The 21,261-nt window shown below is 36.6% G+C and overlaps 1 protein-coding gene across 1 annotated transcript in view; it reads right to left on the minus strand.

Annotated features, from left to right (window-relative positions):
- Nucleotides 1-21,261, minus strand: part of Diaph3 (diaphanous related formin 3) — a 453,079-nt gene that overhangs the window by 289,131 nt on the left and 142,687 nt on the right. The window contains exons 10-14 of the mRNA XM_051160890.1: nt 9,386-9,492; nt 8,986-9,104; nt 8,130-8,246; nt 5,309-5,427; nt 3,633-3,697 (exon numbers count right to left, since the gene is read on the minus strand). Coding sequence (XP_051016847.1) covers nt 3,633-3,697; nt 5,309-5,427; nt 8,130-8,246; nt 8,986-9,104; nt 9,386-9,492 — 527 coding nt within the window. The remainder of the gene's footprint in view (nt 1-3,632; nt 3,698-5,308; nt 5,428-8,129; nt 8,247-8,985; nt 9,105-9,385; nt 9,493-21,261) is intronic.

Genomic DNA, 21,261 nt, shown 5'->3' on the forward strand with positions numbered 1-21,261 from the left:
TAGACAGACAGATAGGATAGATAGAAAGAATGGATAGGATGGGTGGATAGCATGGATGGACAGAGAAAGAAATAAGTAAATAAAAGTAAGTTTAAAAAAAGAAATTAGGAAGCACTGTATATTTAAGACAAACACAAGTATTTTTTGGCTTTTAGGTTGAAAAGCTATAGTGATATGGCAAGAAAAGTAAGAAAACCAAAGAAAGGAAATGTATAATTAGAGAGAAAATGTGCTTGATTTTATTCATCTGTGTTATTGGACACAGTCTACTTAAGAGGACAACTTCAGAGGTGAAAAGTACAAAAGACACAGATTAGACTCCATGATGAAGTATGACTCTTGGATACATCACTTCATGGCACAGTCATGAAAGCACTGTGAGATATAAGCCCATGAACATGGAGAACCAGTGACATGAAAGAGGAGAGGAGGTGGGCTTGGTCCTTCACCAAAGACCTTTTGCCTCTCAGAAGAACCACATGGATGAACGAGGACTGCCTAATACTTACTTAACTATATATCCTCCCAGTATGCTTCTCTAACTGCCAGGCTTATGCTGGGGACCAAATCCTTTACACCTGAGTCTTTGGAGGGGTGTGTGCAGTTACACCATATCCAAACTATAGGAGACAGGTCAAGCTTGAAATACCAACTAGAAATTCAAAGGGTATTCAGAAAGGTAGCTGCCTCCTTGAATATCTCAACTAGACTCTGTACACTGACTCGTGAGGGCTCACAGTATCATTTCCTTCATTAATTCTTTCCCACATACCCAAAGCTACATGAGAAATCTTCTAACATGTAAATTATCATATTGCTCTATGAATATGCTAACATGTAACGTTACTCACCTTAATGGCACTCAACTTACAAGCTTACAAGAAGGATAGCCTTTCTACCTTTCAACTTTTCACTGCCTTAAATTTATAACTAGACTCAGAAAACATTTACTGAATTAAGCCAACTCCTGCCAATTCTTCCTGTAAACATTGAGTATTATTGACTAAATTTCTCAGTATACAAACTCTCATTTTTTACAACCAAAGCAAAGTTCATTATTAAAATATAAAACCTAAAAGTAAAGGAATTTCTTATCAGAATAACGATAAAGATGCTTTTTGACAAAAGAAATTTGGGGACATAAATACAGAGAGAAAGGATTTTCTTAGAAAAATTTTAAGCAGATTATAATTAGTGAACTCTATAAAGCTTATTAAATTAACTTGGTCATACTAAAAATATCTACATTTCTTATTAAAGAGATAAATGCCCATTTCCTCACTTACCAAAGAATCAGATGAATTATAAGCCTTGCTTTAGCATTTTCATAATATTTCCAATCAAATCATAGTAGCCTTGGAGATAAACCAGTGTCTATTAAAGTATACCTTAGGAAAACTGATGTGATAGTGTTCTTTCCAAAAAAAAAGTTTTGACTGGCACAATATTACACTTACAAAATTACACTCAAAAATGTCAAGAAACACAGTTAAGGGTGAGTTTCTGCTTAATTTCACTCCCTGAGGTAAATGTATTAGCTCTTCTGTACAAGAAGGTGGATAATTCAATATACTCTATACACTTTCTGACATTTCTGCTCTTCATTTTTCAAATTTATGCACCTAAATAAAAAATGTACCAAGAAACTATGATAGCTTCTTGCCTAAAGCAAAGTATTTACATGTGTCCTTACAAAGCCATCATAGCTAAGTTTCTGCTGATATATACAAGATGGTATGGCACTGGAAATCTTTTATGGAGCAAAAGTATTTTCTGAATATATGTAACAATTCAACTTCTGGTTTTAAAAAGGCAGCTAACCTTGAACAAGGTCTTTTATTTACATTTTAAGCTTACTCTTTTAAAAGGAATCTACTGAGTATTGTGTATTTAACTATATTCATATACATCAACAACACATAAAATGTAATCTATATTATTCTGATGTATCTGCATCTAATACCGGAAAACTCATTACTCATAAAGTACTAAGATTAGAATGCAAAATTGGCTGGGAGAAGGGTCAGACTGTATCTAACAGCTATTAACTATTTTTGTTCATTAATTAGAATTTTTTAATTTTATTATCAAATATTTACTATAAAAACACTGAACCGAAGTGAGAAAACACCGTGGTTAAAACACAAACTCTGGAACCAAACAATCTCAACTCCATATCTTATTATATTCGTCCCTTGGGCTAACTATTTTATAGTCATTTAGACAATTTAAACAATTTAGCCATTTCTTTCCCACACCAAACTGAATAGTCCAGGCAATGACATCATATACACAGCTTTAACCCTAGTGTGTTAGTTGTTTTTGTCAACATAACACAAACTAGGATCAACAAGAGAGAACTTCAACTAAGGAATAGCCTCCATCAAACTGGCACGTATGCATGTCTGTAGATCATTTTCTTGATGGATAGTTGATGTGGGAGGGTCCAGCCCACTGTGGGCAATACCACCCCTACGCAGGTGATCCTGGGTTTTATAAAGAAAGCAGACTGACTTTCCTGAGTGATGACCTGTAGCATATAAGCCAAATGAGCCCTTAGATCCCCAGGTTTGTTTTGGTCACTATTTTATCACAGCCACATAACTCTAACTAGGACACCCAGCAAGTAGCCAATGGTCTCGAAGCCTTTGGTTGATTCCAACCCTTAGGGCATCAAACAATTTCACACACATCAAATTGAACAGCAGTTCTTCAAGCCTTAGGGAAGTTCCTATTGCAAGTCAGGTTGGATAATAAAGTTTACAGGAAAGCAGAAATCTCTTTAGGCACTCTTAGGTCTTCTTACATTAACAATACACATCATGAGACTGTAGCTAACATAAAGGCTAATTAGGTAAATATATGTTTGATTTGATTCTATGGCAGTGGTTAAAGCTCTTTCTTCACCAGCATGAGAAGCTAGATCTAAGACTTCAACTCTGATTATGTCAGATGTCAAACATCCAATCAAGAAAATACCTAATACAAAATCCTAAGCCAAAAAGAAAACGCTGCACCAAAGAAAAGTAAAAGTGACTGGAGTCAGAAAACTTGCTAAGCTGAAACAAATGAAGCTGATAATATCCAATAGTTTATTCTTTTATTTAAAACGTTTTTGACACAGGTTCTCTGTGTGTAGCCCAGGCTGTCCTGGGTAAATCAGGCTGTCTGCAAACACTAACATCTGCCTGTCTCTAGTACCATATATGGCTAGTTAAAATACTATTAATTTTTAGAGATTATAATACAATTACATTATTCCCCCTACCTTTACTCTCCCCAGTCATTAATTCTGTCACTCATTCAAGAAGTACTTCTTGGTTTGCTTATAAACAAAGAGGCAAGAAATTGTTCATGATAAGGAGATAAATGTCCCAGGTTTCTTTGGAAGAAAAATAGCTCATACACAATACATTCATGTTTAAACACATGGTGACATGGCAACTCTGATAATATAAATGAAAAAAGGAAATGGAAAGTATTTCCAATAGCAAAATGTTCTAGCTAGTGCTCCATGGAGCACGGCCTTGTCTCACAGCCTGAAGGAGATGAAGGCAGGAACAGCGAGCACTTTGAAGAGGGGATACCCACAGCAGTTCCACACCACCCTGCAGAGTAAGTCAGTTACTTACTTTCTTGCCCTGTTCGGATGCTTTCTCTTCCCACTCTTGTAGTTTTGCCTGATCTACGCAAACATCTAAAATTAAAGTAAGAAAAATTAAATTGAAGTTGTGTGCAAATTCTTGATGTTATAATGAAAGAAAATACAAGAAACTTAATAATAAGTGAAGAGGAGGAAAATAACACAATGCTATAAAAAGACTCTTTAAAGTGTGACACCAAAAGTAGTGCAGCAGAATAATTCGTAGTGAAGTTTTAACCTTCCACCATGGAAGAGGAAATGGTTCAGTGATAACATACAATTCAGTAAGTTCCCCGTTACTAATCTGCATTTAGAAAGAAGAAATAGAAAGAGCCAACATCAACCGGGAAAATGAGCTGGAGTGGGAAACCGGGGGAGGAGGGGAGCAACTGCCATATGTTTCTTTGCCCTACAAGTGTGATCATATACAAATGCAACGAGAAGTCATACAAAGGTTACATCATCCATCATGTGAAGACTTAGAGCTTGCATAGTAAGCCAATCATCTATGGGATAACTGATATATCTGCCAAAGGCCTTACTGATGAAAAACTTGACAATACATACTTGAGTTTTAACTTTGTGATTGCTTCCATCGAAAAATTGTATTTGCTACAACTCTGCATTTACAGAACACTACTCATTTAAATGTCACTATGTTCATAGGCACTGGAAATAATATCAACACCCAACAATAATGGACTAAATTGTTACATGCATCTATTTATGGAAGGCTAGTTATGACAAATTATTCAAATTTATTTACTATAATGTACTTTATATGTTCCTTTTTAATAAATCCAATATGTAAATATGTTTAAATTAACAGTCATATAATAAGTAAACAGGAGAGTAAAATATCAGTTGATTTCCTAAATACAATTTATAATCTTGCTTAATTTATATGAAAGAACAAGGTCTGGAGAGAGACTAAGGGTCTAGAAGTGTTTGTTGTGCAACCATGAAACAAGAGTTCAGATCCCAGAACCCACATAGAAGCATCCCACCCATGTCTGTAACCCCAGCATGGAGGAGAATAGAGACAAAGAGGCTTATCTGGGCTTGTTGACTGCAACCCTAGCCAAAACGTGCAAGCTCCAGTTCAGCAAGCACCACTGTGCATTTATCCACATGCATATCAGTGCATACACAACACACCCACAAATACATACACTACATAAACACAATATACCCCCCCCCAAAAAAAGAGTGGAAAAACCGGTTCTGCTTATAATTCAAATAATGATGTAAGTTCTCTCAATGTACTCTGAAATGAACATATCCCATTATACAGTACAGAAATTTAAAAGGGCATAAAGAGGTTTTCATAAATTAATATTAGGATGTCAAATTTTTTCTCAGATTCCTTGTTCCAATATACAGAAAGAAAAGCATACTAGGGTTTAGAGCCAACATTGGTGTAACAGGGCTTACCTGTTTTACAAACCATTATTTGAATTCATCATTTCTACATACCTACACACAGAAGGTCAAGTAAAGGTTTGTATGAAGTTGTTATGAACATAGGTTTGACATTTAAGACTTCATGATAAGGGATTAAGAGTCCTGAGGAGATCTAAAACCAAATGAGGAAACCCAATACCTTAGAGCTAGCCCAGGGGACCAAACTCAAGATGGTTCCACTTAAATAACAGAAATACTCACCAACAAACTGACTTAAGTCCAAATCTAGCCTTTTCCTGTATGTGAAGTCTGGATCTGTTCCATCTCTATGCAATACAATCTGGGACACACACTCGTCAATCAGTTTGAAGTACTGTTGTCTAAAACCAAAGAGAAGAAATATGTATTCAATCAATATACATTCAATGAACATCAAAACAATATACTTGATGTGTCTGACTTCAAATTTAAAATTTTACTCAGCATAATTTTGACAGGACCCATGACATAGCATCACAGGACACTCATCTTTCTAATGCTGTCATCACATGTTTTTAATGGCATGTCAGGAAATGTACTGTGCAATGAGGGAGATTTCCTTATAAAAGTCACACAGTTACTTTGCTCATTTTCATTCAAAAAAAAAAAAAGATATGAAGAAGTGAGACATGCTTAAAGCCATCCTCGGGGCATAGCTACTTAAGTGGCTACCGAGAATTAATTTTATTTATGCAAACCAAACAATCAAAAATCTTTTCTATCAGAGCCTCTTAAAATTGTGTTGTGAAAAGAAATTCAAAATTGATACTCTAATATGAAACCAAATTAATATACCTTATTCAATTGAAGACTAGAAACTTCAATGTGATGCCAATGTACAAAGAACAAGGTTGAACTAAAAGCTTCAAGGGGGGATGTGTTGTCAATACAATATATCTGCAATCCTAACTCCTTAGGAATATCTCCTTTACTTAAGGCAATGTGAAGAAAACACAAAAAATAAATAGATTTTGTGTCCAAAGGCAATTCAAGCAGCAGGGTGGTTTATGATGAGGAACCCTGCACCCCTCATCACTTGTGAATTGGTTTCCGTTCTCAGTAATTTATATGCACCTTTTTATTTTTTCTACAACCATAATCTTCAAATGTGATGGCCCTTCTGGCCACTTCAGTTTTCTTCCAATGAACCATATATGAGTACTACTACCTTTGTATTAGTTAACTTACACCTACTAGACCATTTATAATGTTAAATAAAACTGATCCAACTGAACATGCCAGAAGTTGATAGAACCAGCTGTTTGATAAGCAGGAAACAGATGATGATTTTTCTTTTTTTAGTTCGGATGGTTGGTTTTGGTTTTTTAGAGACAGGGTTTCTCTGTTTAACAGAGCCCTGGCTGTTCTGGACTCACTTTGTAGAACAAGATGGCCTCGAACTCACAGAGACCCACCTGCCTCTACCTCCCTCGTGCTAAGATTAAAGGCGTGAACCACCGCACCTGAGGATTCTTTATACAAAATTTTCATTTTATGTTTACATGACTTTAGAGTAGAAAGAGAACACTGTAACTAAAAGTGCATGTTGTTATTTTTACTGCAATCAATTAGTATGTTTCTGTATCATTTACTAGTGCTTAAATATTTAGCTTCCCATTTTAAACAAAGTACCAGAAGACAGCACATTAAACAACAAAAAAGTTGTTGGTCAAATTGAGAATAATCGCAGAAATTACAATTAACAGGAAAATCTGATGCATGAAGTACATCCTCTACGAAGACTGTAAAGTATCATTCACCCTTTGCTTCCATATTGTATGGTGTAGCAAATAACGCTGAGTTAACCCCTCTGATTTTGTCCAAGGATGAGGCTTTCCTATAAATCCTCAATGAATTACCTGCAGGAAGACCAACTATCCCCCATCATTTATGAATGAAATTTATGCAAAGCTAAATTGGTACCATAAATGATTTTTTTATTTGAAGACCTGGAGACGGGAACTCCCAAATAATGTAAGTCGGAAGTGATACCAAGACCATTTACTGGGCATAAACTGTGTGTCATGAATTCAGCCTAAGGTTTAAGTCACATAACCATATTTCATCTGGATAGGATAGTCATGTGGGGACTCATGTCTACCTAGCACCACATTATGTTCTACGTGAGGGAAATAAGGAACAGTGGGTCAAGCGTGGACACCCAAGACATAATAAAGATTTAAAAGGCATTGCGTTGATTTTCTAATACATTAAAAACATTAAGCACACAAATATTGTTGAGGTACTTTTTGACTGTTTATACACTCCTAAAAACAACTGTTACTACTCTACTTACAATTTATAAAAAGCAACCTAGCATATCAGTAGCATTCCTGGTGACTAAGCAACAATCACAAAACATTACACATCATATGATAAATTAATAAGCTTTCAGTGGTTTCAACTTTTTTCTTTTATTTTTGAGATTATAATTACATCATTTCTCCCTTCCCTTTCCTCTGTCTAAAGCCTTCCATGTGGCCTCTCTTTACTCTCTTTCAAATAGCTGGCCTCTTTTGTGAATTGTTTTTACATGAAAATGTGTATATAAGCACACACAGATGCAGACACAGACAGACAGACAGACAGACACACACACACTCTAAAATATGACTTGATTAATCTGAATGTTACGCACATGAATCCCAGTGGATTTACAAAGCACTCCCCTACCTAAGATCATACTGAAATAAAGGACAGAAAGATTGTAGGACCCAGAGGATCAGGAGTTTGCTATGAGATTGTGTCTCCTATTAACATCAGAATTTAGACCCATTAAGTCTCACCAATAAGACTGCCAAAATGTGCTGAACAGGAACAACAGACATGATATCAACTTTTATTCAAAAGGGATGATACAACCAAGAAATTTCTGGAGTTTAAAACATAACAATAATAACATTGTATCCACTAAATATTACACACATATATATAGTCGCAAGCTTGTCATAAAATAAAAATAACTTGCTTATCCAATTAAAATAAGGTGAATTTCACATTTAAAGTTTTATGAGTTAAACATCAGAATACAGCTTCCTCTTACCTTATTAAACGATCATTTCGAATGAGCAGGAGATGCTGAAGAATAGAAACAAAATATCCCTCTGCTCTAGTTTCTTTAACTGTCTCCCACACCATGTTGTAAGCATCAGATGCTTCAGTGAGCTGATTAAGGACCATATGAATTTATTCAAACAGTGCACCAAACAGCTAATATAACACAGGCACTGTGGTATGAAAGGTTGAAAGACTTAAGTGCAAACAACTGTGTAGAAACGGTTGTTTTAAAAGAGTTTTCCAGAAACTAAGTGTAGAAAAGACCATAGATGGCAAATTGTAATGACACTTTTTCACCTTTTGCAGCCAACTGCACTAGAAAATACATTGCGAGCACAGCCAGCAGCTGGTTGGAAACACCAAGTTCTAAGGATGTCCTGAACAACAGAACAAGTGCTTCACTGAGCAGACATAGTAGAAAATCGGATTCTAACATGTCTCGGAAACAATCCAGACACCTGCAGATCCATCAATATACATGAAGCCTCCAAGGTGATATATCCATTATAGAGAAAGAAGCATTAAATTTATTGAGGTTATCTCAAATCCAATAAAACAAAGAAAAAAGGAATCAGCCATGAAAAGAACAGATTGTATATACACGGAACAACCTGCTCTAAGGGAGCCATTTAACTAATTGTAGCATCCCTTTCCACAAATGTACTGACAAAAAAAAAAAAAACTTAAGCTACTAAAATAGTGACACTTTTATAATACATAAAGGTTTGATTTCATATACTTTATATAGAAGAAGGTAAGCATTTTATGGGGTACAGTTCATTATTTTAGAAGTAACTGTTATTTTACATAATTTTTTACTAGGACTCAGAGCAAAAGGATATTCAAGTTCAGCTCTGATATCTTCGAGGCGATGAGAAAACTCAATCAAGTCTTCTTCTTTGTGTTCATCAAAGACTTTAAGTTGTATATCCAGGCCATCATTCTTAATACACTTTAGGCTCTATAAATATTGAACAACACTCATGATGAATTACGTTTTCAGTAAGGGTAAATTATCAATAACATAAATAACAATCAATCATTCAAACCTGACTTGCAGAATTCAAACACATAAAGTGTTAAATAATACTCAAATCTTATCATCTATATTTCAAATCTAGATTTTTTATACTCAAGTCTTTTCCCGCAGATAAATTATTCTTGAGAGTAATTTATCTAAATTTCCCCCACTCAAGTACACTTCTAATTTAAATATTAATGAGGAGGCTGCAGGGCACTTACTGGCAATATCTCTTTCAATCCACAACGCATAAATTCATTTCTGATGTGAAGCCTGAAGTCCAAGTCATCAGGAGATGTAACAAGGGCATTTATGAGCTGCATACAAGCTACCTACAACAGATTACACAGACAGACTTCGACATGGTTTACAGCATTTGAAACAAAAAGAAGCAAGAAATCAAGTTTTACTCCACAAATTATCAATTATCTGACAGAAAAGCCTAATGAGATAAATAGTAAAATATATATGTGTGTGTGTGTGTGTGTGTGTGTGTGTGTGTATGCACATGAATATATACATATAGGTAACATAAAAATATATAATTTCAGTATATTCTCACTTATTTGGAGGATGATGTGAAGAAAACCAATTCTTGTCAAAAAAGCTTCATTTATGGCTGAGGGTCTTGCCCAATATCATTCTGCATATGTACAGTACAAACATAAAATACCCTAGATAAGAACTAGAAATATCTACTACCATGTGAAAAACAGCAACAATAGAACAGTACAATAGTTTTCCATTATTCTAAAAAACATAAATTCCCTAAGACCTCAAGTTTAGGAAGGTAATAAATATGGTTAATAAGGCTGCTATGAGAATAAAAAAAATGAAATAAAACAAAATAATAAGCTGAGCATGATGGTGCATGCCTTTAATGCCAGCTCTCAGAAGGCAGAGGCAGGAGGGAATTCTGAGTTCAAGGCCAACTTTGTCCAGGACAGCCAGGGATGTTACACTGACAAACCCTGTCTCAAAAAACAAACGAATGAATGAATGAACACACAAATGAACAAATAAACAGTAAAGGTCAAGAAATTCTGTAATCGGCATTGCCTAAGTAAGGCCAGGAATTGCTTTGTCAGGGAATCGCTCCTGTACTTCCATAAAAACTCAAACTTGCTGTATATTATATTTACTAACAATGTAAATGATATAGCACGTTATATATAGGAAGAGTAATCAATTTTTTTTAGCATTCCTACTTTTAAATTCTTGATGTTTTAGTCTTTGGATGAAAGACACCTTTCCATCATTACAAATTGGTAATTTCATAAAGAAAAAATATGTTTCTTACTAAAGAAGCAGCGTTATTTATTGTTGGTTTCAACAGTGTTATTATTCTTCTATATCCACATTCTATCTTAAACCTAGCAAGAACTACTGGATTATTCACCAGAAAGAAAACGAACACACACAAAAACCTCTTGTACACTAATTCCATGTATAACCACACACACATACTTTTAATAAATAGGCTGACAGTGCTTTTTCCAAGAGCCAAAGACCCCTAATCACAATGGCAGACATGAGAAGGCCGCTTTTGAATTGACTGGGACTGCCAAGAGAAAATATGCAGTTGTTGCCCTTGGTTAACCCTCAGAAGCTCTGAGGACACCATGCAGTTCATAAACAGGTCCCAGAAACCTGATATGGAGGTGACCTGAACACCTATCCCCGAGGACCAGTTTTCATGGGACAAGAAGGTGTCACACAAGCTCCCAAAGGAAGCTGGAAACCAAAAACGCCACACAACTGAGTCCTATGAAGCACACGAATGACCTGGATGGCACTGGCACTGGATGGCTCTATGCTGCATATGTTGGTGGTAACAAACAGCTCTCTAATTGGAGTTCAGACTCACTCAACAACAAAAAAACTATCCCTAGTACTGGAAACCTATATAACTGTTCCTTGCTAGTGAAGTAACAGTTATTGGAGGTGAATCTACAACCACTAATTTAGTAAAGCAAATTAATCTCTAACAACTAACTAAACATTACCTATAAGTATAGATTTCACCCTTCATCAGGGAAAAGTCTCTTTGCAACAGATGGAGACCATTATTTGAAAACACACACACACACACACACACACACACACACACACACACACACACACACACACACACACACACACCCCTACTCAAACTGCAGAGCTATAGAGCCCAGCACCAATGGATATATCAAAAATTCATGGCCACTCCTAAGGCCCAAGGAAAACTTCAGAAGAGTTTGCTCACAGGTTGTGTCTCCCAAGTGTTTGAGAAGTACTTCTCATCAACAAGAGTGGCCAAATGTGAGCCAAATGAGGACAGTACTAATGGACATGGCAAAGTGGATAGTGAAAAGCTGACAAGGACTCAATCATATGCAAAGAACCATAAGTCACAGAGGAAAGCTGGGAGCAGGAGAGGTGGTCTTCCCCAGAGAAGAACACAGCAATTGTTTGTCCAGTACCAAATGGTAAGCCCTGAAAACATACAAGTAACATTACACAGACAGAACAGATTATATTTAGGAACATATTGGTAAATATATGCATGTAATAACAGTAAAAGAAGATGCCAAACATTAGAAATAGAACAGAGACTGGTACATGGAAGGGCTTAGGAGGAGAGGGGACATATAATTACAACCACAAAACTGAAAAAAAAGGAAAATATTTTCTCTCTGGAAAAGTAGTGTTCTTTGTTGTTGATAATGTTATTTTTCTATATCTGCATTCTACCCCACGTCTAGCAAGGACGATTGGACTACTGATCAATATGTTTAACCTCATGCTGTTCCCTAAATTGTCTTTTTTCCATCCCTTAAGGCAAGGTTTGTGTGAATTTAAAATGCTGGTTTTGGATTAAGACACCAACAGGGGTCTCAGTTCCTGCTGGTTGAAATACATAGTAGTAAATCTTATATTTGATATCTAAAAACTAAAATCTGACCAGCATGCCTCTACTGTCAAAATGTAAGACTGTTTAAAGTGGAGATGGGGAGTATAGCAGGAAAGAGTGAAGAAAAAAAAACCACTCTGAAAAAATAGAAAACATGAAACAGTCAACCTTTCGAGAACATATCCACTCAGCTGTAACCAGTTCATGTCAAAAAGTCAGGTTTAAAATGCACTCTTTCTACACCCTTGCCATCCTCACTTGGTTCACAACACTTTTCAAAATATGTAATTTTCAAAACTCTGAAAAAGAGGGGGAAAGGGAGAGAAGATATAGGGGAAAAGGGATAATTTTGTTCATTTTTCTGCACTTGTCTATATTCGGAGAAAGCTAAGTCAACCACTGTCAACAGTGTTGTAGGGGACAAAAAATGAAAACTACAAGAAAGTAGCAAAAATAAACAAAATAATTAGAAAATGGTGTCTAACCAGACCACAGATAATACTAGTATGAAATCAAAGAGCAGGAAAGCAAAGAATGACCCAAAATATTTCTGAGAAATATCCATAAAGATAATTTGCCCTAGAATGAAAAGTTGATAGTTAAATTTTATGCTAAATCTTTAAGAGTCATTTCCCAATTCTAATACTCAGATATAATTATGGCTTCCAATTACACTTCAATTGGTCTAAATCACACAATGTATCTGTAAATATAAACCTGCACCAAAGAACACTGATCTTCGATAAATATATGCTCCAAAGGAAAAACCAAAGACTTCTTCAGGGAAAGTTCTGGGATAGTGGCCAGACTGAGACACACAGTACTGTAGTACTGTGTAATGTTATACTGGGTTATCAGGTAACCTGTAGGTACTGGTCCAGAATCCATAATGTGATGTTGGTTTTAAGATGAATGGCCCCCATAGTCTCATGTGTTTGAACAGTTGATCCCCAGATAACGGAACTGTTTGGGAAGGATTAAGAGGTATGGCCTTGTTGGAGAAGGTACGACCCTGTTAGATGAGATATGTCACCAAGAGTGAGCTTAGGGGGTTTTCAAAAATCTTCTCATCTCTGTCTACTGCCTTCAGATCAGGATGTAAAAATCTCGGCTACTAATCCAATACCATGCCTGTTTGCCACCATACTCCTTTGCCATCGTGATTAGGGACAAATCTCCTGAGCCTGTACCAAACCCCCAATTAAATGCTTTCTTCTAAAAGTTGTTTTGGTCGTGGTGTCTCTTCACAGCAATAAAACAATCACTAAGACATAGATCATGCCTACTACACTTAGAAACACTAAAAAAGGCTCAGGAGCTACAAAAGCATGCAGGAGAAGTTGTGTACTCTAATGCAGATAAAAGAGTTACTAAGATAAAGCCACACCGTGCACTATAAGGAAAGGAAACTGTTTACTGTATAGGCGGAATTCAACTACTATTAAATGGGGTAAGAGGAAGATGCCTGATGATAGAATGAACAAAGACATCAGGATAAAATATTATCTTACAAACTGCCAGGAAGACCCCACTGATGAATACAACACCTTCCTACTAATTGAACATGTAAATGCTGAAATGGTGCCTACATGGAGTCTTTAGCCCTATGTTCCAGCATCTTTTTAACAGGAAGGTACTCTGAATGTTATCAAAAGAGAAACAAAACCCAACACAGTCGCAAGCCCTTTATCTACAATAGTGTACTATCTTCAAGATATCCTAGTGAAATGGTGGCAAGCAACTTTTTGGAGTAAACTACCAAGAATCACGGCTTGGGTGATCTAGAATCTTGAGTCTATATAGCCCAGGGACCTATAATAAAACCAGCTACTACTGATTTTAAAAAGGAAAAAGATATATAATAATAAAATGACTCCTGATAGAATTCTGCAATCCTCATAAGATCAGTGCCTTATTCATCGCCAGAGAAGTTTTTCCGAGAGCAGGTGGGAACGAATACAGAGATGCACAGCTAGACATTGCACAGAGAGTGAGAAACCATGGACCACTCAGCCATAGACAGAAGATAGCCATCAAATCTCACCACTTGGGCCTTGGGGAACCCTGCAGAGAAGGAGGCACAGCGACTGGAAAAGCCAGAGAGAACGGAGGACACCAAGAACAAGACAACAACAAGGCCCAATAAATCAACATGAGCAAAGCTCATATGAACTGACAGAGATAGAGGCAGCATGACCCGGTCTGCAAAAAGTGCTTTGTTTATATTATGGTTTCTAGTTAATAAATTTATGAGATTCCTAGGCATGTCAATGAGTGGGTCTCTGATTCTTCCGCCTTCACTCAGGCCGATTTTCTTCTGTTGGTTTGTGTTGGCCAACTTCAATATGATAGTTTTTGTTTCATAATGATTAATGAATGAAAACTTACGATAAAGGTTAACAGCTGAACTGTCATTTACATCTTCTAGGTGAAAGAAAATCAGTTTTCTCCAATAGAATGACAGTGGGTCAACTACACCAGGACAGGCCTCATGTTCCAAGAATAGGTGACCAACATAATAATGAATTCCACAGGGGTTTAATTTGGTTACAGTTCTATGGAGTTTTTGTTGTTGTAGATTTTAGGAGGGGTGTTGTTTTATTTTGTGTTCTTGGTTTGGGAGATTGTTATATTAGGGATTTGTTATTTGTTTGTCTGTTTGTTTGTTTGTAAGAAAAAAATTAAAGGTTGGGTGGGCATGGAGGGAAAGGACCGGGAAGGACTTATGGAAAAAAAGAATATTATCAAGAATATATTTTAAATTAGATACTGGTTTAAATAATAAAACTGGGGTTGAAAAACAAACCTGTTCAAAGGCATATGTCGTTTCATTACAATCCAAGCAATTCAACTTTCATATTCAATTTTTGAGCAGGAAAAGGAAGAGAAAGATTCAAGGAGATGAAACTGCAGAGGCAACGGGTCAGTAAGATAGCCTTGCCATTCAACCACAAAATTCGATTCAACCAACAGTCGATTATTAAACAAGAAGTACAATAATAATGACATTTGCAGCTTGCTAAACTAGTAGAGAACAGGATAAGAGGTATACTCAGCAATGTTAGAAAGGATTGAAGCATTTGAAATACTCCAAAAAAAAAAATTGATAGAATGTGGAGTGGAAATACTGGCATCCCACACGTCCTGCTCAACAGAAAAGGATGCCAGAAACAAAGACAAAAGGCAAGGAGAGCGACACTGTCCAAGTGAAAGGATAAATGCTGCTTTTAAGATTCTGAGTCTTATACTCACTTATATCTGCATACTAGCCCAAGGGGCATGTCCCACGAAAGCCTTCACTTACCAGGAAACTGGGACAGAGGGGAGGACATCCTATTGGGACTCTAGATGAGAGAAGCATGGGAGAATGGCAAAGTAGAAGGATCCAGAGGGTCCTAGAAACCTACAAGTAGAACATTATGATAGGCAGATTTGGGCTCAGGGGTCCCGCTCAAACTAAGGCACCAGCCAAGGACAATACAGGCGGTAAACTTTAAACACCTACCCAGATCTAGCCAATGGTCAGAACAGTCTCCACACTTGAGTGGAGAGTGGGATATGACTTTCTCACATACTCTGGTGCCTCACATTTGACCATGTCCCCTGGAGGGGGAGACCTGGTGGCACTCAGAGGAAGGACAGCAGGTTACCAAGAAGAGACTTGATACCCTATGAGCATATACAGGGGGAGGTAATCCCCCTCAGGAACAGTCATAGGGGAGGGGAATAAGGGGGCAAGGGGAGGGAGGGAAGAATGGGAGGACACAAGGGATGGGATAACCATTGAGATGTAACAAGAATAAATTAATAATAAAAAATTTTAAAAAAAAGAAAAAGAAAAAAAAAAGAATAAAATTAACCAAAGAGAAAAAAAAAAAAAAAAAAAAGATTCTGAGTCTTGTATCTATGCTAGAAATTCTTATTTCATTAAAAACAAGTAATCAAATATCTACCTTACCTTAACTAGGGATAATAACAAATTCAAGAAAGGAAATAAAAGGCATTCTTCATAAAGATGCATTTACCAATGTCTGTCTCATATTCAAGAGATGTATAATATGATCTCCATTAACTTTGAATAAACTACAGAAATTGTTTCAACCTTATGACAAAACTACTTTCCACCAGAGCTTACAGGTAAAAAAACAAGTCACTCCTGTGTTCCTCAAAGCACCCTAATTTGAATAAAGGGTCTATCTTTATGCAAATTACAGGTCTCCCTATGGTTGCTTTACATATTTCAATGTTTCCAGCCTATTCTGAACTAGACACTGTTCTGGATACTAGATTTAGCTATGAAAAGTAAAGGGGTTAGGAGTTGTTTACGTTCTCCAGTATTTTTGTTACAGTGATAAAATAGTATCACCAAAAGCAACATGGGGACAGAAAGGATTAATTTGTATTTGACTTACATAGCCAGACTCACAGTCCAGTGAATAAAGCCAAGGCAAGAACTCAAACAGGGCAGGAACCTAGAGGCAGGAGCTGATGCAAAGGCCATGTCAGAGTACTGCATACTGGCTTGCTCAGCTTGCTTTCTTATAGAAACTAGAACCTTCAGCCAAAGGATTGGCCCCACCCCTATCGAATATTAATTTTTGAAATGTTCTATATACCTGCCTACAGCCTGATCACATGAAGGTATTTTCTCAATTGAGGTTCTCAACTTTCAAATAACTCTAGCTTGTGTCATGATGACATAAAACTAGGCAGCGTAATTCCTATGTTCCTAGCATTTAAGAGACTGGAGGCTGAATGTGAGGCTGACCTGAGCTACCTAGTGAAACCTGACCTAAGGAGTTTTAAAAAAAAAAAAAAAAAAAAAAAAAAAAACCTATCAAAAAGAGTCAAAAGTCCTCTACCGTTCATGACCTGGGAAAGCTAAAGAGTAAATGTGTTTTTATGGAAAAGGTCACAGGTTTAATAAGAAGGTTTAGGATTTCTACCATCCCAAACCCCAAATACTGGGAAGCAAACTTTGGGCTCCTGATACTCAGTTTCTAACTGTTGAGTCACTGATGATGACAGCTTGGTAGATAGTTTTGAAGCAGAGTCTCATTAAGTTGCCCTGGCAGACCTTCAGCTTGTGATCTTGTGATTGTCCTGCCTCAGACTCCCAACAGCTGAAATCGCAGGCCGACATCACCAGAACAAGCTAGCTTCAGAAATCAGAAGTTGGGAACATCTATTATGATCAGTTTCAAAAATAAATGAAAAATAAAGTGTAGAAAGTGGATAAAGACAATACTAGTAGGAAAGGAGATTTTTACCAACAGAACGAGAAAATCGGTAGTATATCCAAAGGAATCACTGGGATGATATAGAGAAAGGAAGGCATTACAAGGAATGATTTTAATTTGTAGGTTGTGCAAACCCAAAGCAAAGGGACTCTAGAGAAATAGAAGGAAAGGGGTTGGGAGGATCATAGAGTCCTAGGAGAATGGAGACATGAACTGTGTCAAAATGGAACTATAAGACAACAAAAGCCATTTCTATACAAGGACAGACTGGCAGACTGACAGCTTGACTGCCAAATACCTCCCTTCTCCGGTATAAGCAAGCAGTAAACAAAGTGTACAGTTTAAACTGACACTAAAATATTCTCTTCGCTGCTCCAAATGTACATAATCACTGTACATGAGAAATACGGCTCTTTAACCTTGGTTTAAGCATTCTTACAGAAGGACACTTATCTTTAATTGTAACAGAGAAAATACAACTCTAAAGTTTCAAAAGCAAATACTATAAGCTCACTTGATTATTGCCTTCCCAATTATTAAGTATTCTTATTTTATGAACAAAGGTGTCTATAACACAATCCATTCTTGGATTAAGTACAATTGACTTCATCTAAGGCAGCCACAGCATAAGGACATAACACCAGGAAATGAGACACACAGAAATTACAATAGTAAGACATATACCACTGTTGTCAAGAGCCAGAGGTAAAGGCATAACCAGAGACAACAAAATAAATACAATTAACTAGCTGACTCCAAATCACTTATTATGTAGGATGAAATCCTTCAAAAGCAATCTCAAGAAAGATGCAAATGATAAAGAAAATCATTAGCATTAGAAAGAGGTTGACAGGATAGAGGGGCTGGGCCACTACTCACACAAAGAGGTTTCCTGACCTTGAACAGGAGGGAAAGTCTCTTCAAATACAGATATATATCACTTAATTTCCTTCAGGTACACAATCACTACTATCTCTCACTCTGCTTAGCACACAATGAGAAAAAACAATGTGTGTACATTTAACCTTTGTCTTCTGATCTTTGTTTACAAATAAGCTTAAGTACAGAATTCAAAGTACATTAACACATGTGATGTACACATCCATCCACAAGGCATGTGCAATTTTTCTTGTTGTTGGGGTTTTTGTTTGTTTGTTTGTTTGTTTGGCTTTTTTGTTTGTTTTTTTCAAGACAGGGTCTCTGTGTAGCCTTGGCTGTCCTCAACTCACTTTGTAGACCAGGCTGGCCTCAAACTGACAGCAATCGCCTGCCTCTGCCTCCCGAGTGCTAGGAATAAAGACATGCACCACCATGCCCGGCTAACATGTGCTATTTTTCAAAGGCCACAAGAGCAGAGATAACTACACTGAGGAATTTAGAATACAGTCTAATGAGAGGCAAAGTGTGCTGTCTTCAGAAAGGTGAGCTTGGAGTCAACATGTTCTTTCTAGATATAAATAGATGTTTTGGTAAATAAACCTGTGGCTAGTGCACACTGTGGAAAAAAGTGTGCTTTGGGAGCTAAAACCAGACTGGATATACCAAAAAATAATCAAATAAAAATTCAATCAGATCTGGGAGTACTCACTATCTGGGCCTGGAAGACAGTTTCAATTCATCTTCCCTACCCTACAGCAGAAATCATCCATCTCTCTGTGTACAATCAAATTTCGTATTTGTCAAGTTAAGATGAGTAAATGATGTTTTACATAGTTACCTCCAGTATATAAAAAGAGTTAAAGGTTGTTAAATAATATATATGCATTAATTCAGAAAAAAAAGAAACTAAAGAGACTACATAAGTAGATAAATACAGAAACAGTAATGTGTGCCATAGTAAAGCTCTATAATCTTATTTATACTCCCAATTGAACGCTCAGTAAATGACAGGTATGGTAAGACAGCAAGTCAGAACTTGAAAAATGCATCTATCCTATTCACAAATGCAGAAAAATGAATTGCCGTACTCAAGGGCTAGAATTTACATCAACAGAAAGACAAAACACACATTTTTAGAAATATTTTTTAGACCTATTCAGACTCCCCTTAGGACATCATTAATTTCTCCCACATCCTCCAGTGTATTTTGTGGAAACTACTAGTAACATATATATTTAATATCAAGTGGTAGCTAGCTGTACGCAATGGAGCATGAGCTTCTGAAGGGCAGGAGCATATGTGCTTTGCCTTCTGCAGGTCTGAGACCTGGCACAGCCAACTGGGTCTACTAAAGAGCAGCAGCACCCCTGTGGTAGTAAGACAGTTTCTTTCTCTAACATTGCATTACACCATTCAGAGAAGGTGTGTGTTATGAATGCTCCAGGCGCTAGCTTTAGTTCCAGATATTTTAATACTACTTGATTCTAGATGCACTCCACATGGTAATGTAAGTTCATATCAGAATGCTATTTTAATGTTGATGTTTGTTGCTATAAAACCGTATAGTAATGTTTTATAGTCTACTTGACTCATGCTTTATCTGTCAGTCTTACTGAAGCAAACTTAAATGTAAGAAGCAGTCAAAACAAAGACTAGTTAGGAGAAACTTAAATGTGTGACCTTCTGAGATTCCCCAACTACAGACCTGAAACTACACTCTCTACTAATAACCTTCATTTGGTCTTTCATAGATGTTACAATACCATGTTAGAAATTACATTTCTTTTAACTAATATATTTGGAAGAAGGACTTTAAAAAGAAATAGAAAACCAAACTATGACCATGTTACAAAATTGTTAAATGGCTTAAAAGTCTTAACAAGATGGGCTTCGGGCTGTGGGATAGGAAGACATTAAAGGGACAGAGGGAAGAAAAAGAACCTAACACATAAACTTTGACTTATTTCACTTTTGCAAAATGGCAAATTCCAAAGAACCATGATTACAACTCATGGAAAACTTTATCTGCTTTAAATATTTTAATGAATATAAAGTCTTTATATAAGGAAGAAAATTCTCAATTTTTATATTTAAATTAATCCTGTTTTTAATTTTTTGAGGCAGAAAAATGAGAACCAACTAATTTTAATATATGTATTCTGTAAGTAACCTGAAAGAAATCTACAGACAAGAGGTTTCTTTTTTCAAGTTCAGAAAAAATTTCATGGTATTTTCATGAGCCATAAAAGAGCAACCCTCTATAACTGACTATAACAAACGAAAGTGGCCAACAGCCCCACCTGCTCCCTCTGAGGCCCACTGTGGCTTCTGAAGTCATGCCCTCTTCATAGACTCCTCTCAGATGACATTTGAATAAATACATCAGGCACTGGTTACAGGACATAAGGGGGAGGGGCTCGATAGCTTATATTTGCCCATACCAAGCTTTCCTGTCTCTCAGAGTAGCTGGGAACACTTCTCAGCCCTTCCTTCACTCTTCCCTCACTAGGACTGACTACTCTCCAAGCTGCCTCCTCCACTCCAGATGCCCTCCTGGGCTCTTCCACATCCAACCTCTTGCTTTCTACAAGGTCCTGACTAGCACAACCTTGGTTCATGGAGCAAGTTCAACAAAAATATCACATTCATTATCTGATTCATAATCGTTATAATAACAATTTGATCCTTGGTTCATGTTCTCACTTTCCCTGGGTTCTCTGTATGTGAAATGTGCTCTGCACTGCCCTATGCTGTTATGTATTAAGACCATGTGCATACTAGATACATGAAAAAGTCTGGAGCAGCTTTCCTCTAGTAAAAGTTCGAGACACCAAATGTTGTGTTGTACTCCTTTCTTTTGTTTCTTTGGAAACTTTATCCTAGACTGGAGAATCAAGGACCATATCCAGGACCAAATTAATGTCACCAGGATAGACTAGGAGCTTGTGTGACAGCATGAATGCATTTAATGACATTGTGCTGTACACAAAAAACAGTGTACAGTTGTAAATTTCATCATATACACATTTTACTTCAATGAAAGTAACCTGAAAAGAACAATTATCTGTGTATTTCAAGAAGACTG

This window comes from Acomys russatus, chromosome 18 (assembly GCF_903995435.1).
Source record: "Acomys russatus chromosome 18, mAcoRus1.1, whole genome shotgun sequence".
Classification (NCBI taxonomy): domain Eukaryota; kingdom Metazoa; phylum Chordata; class Mammalia; order Rodentia; family Muridae; genus Acomys; species Acomys russatus.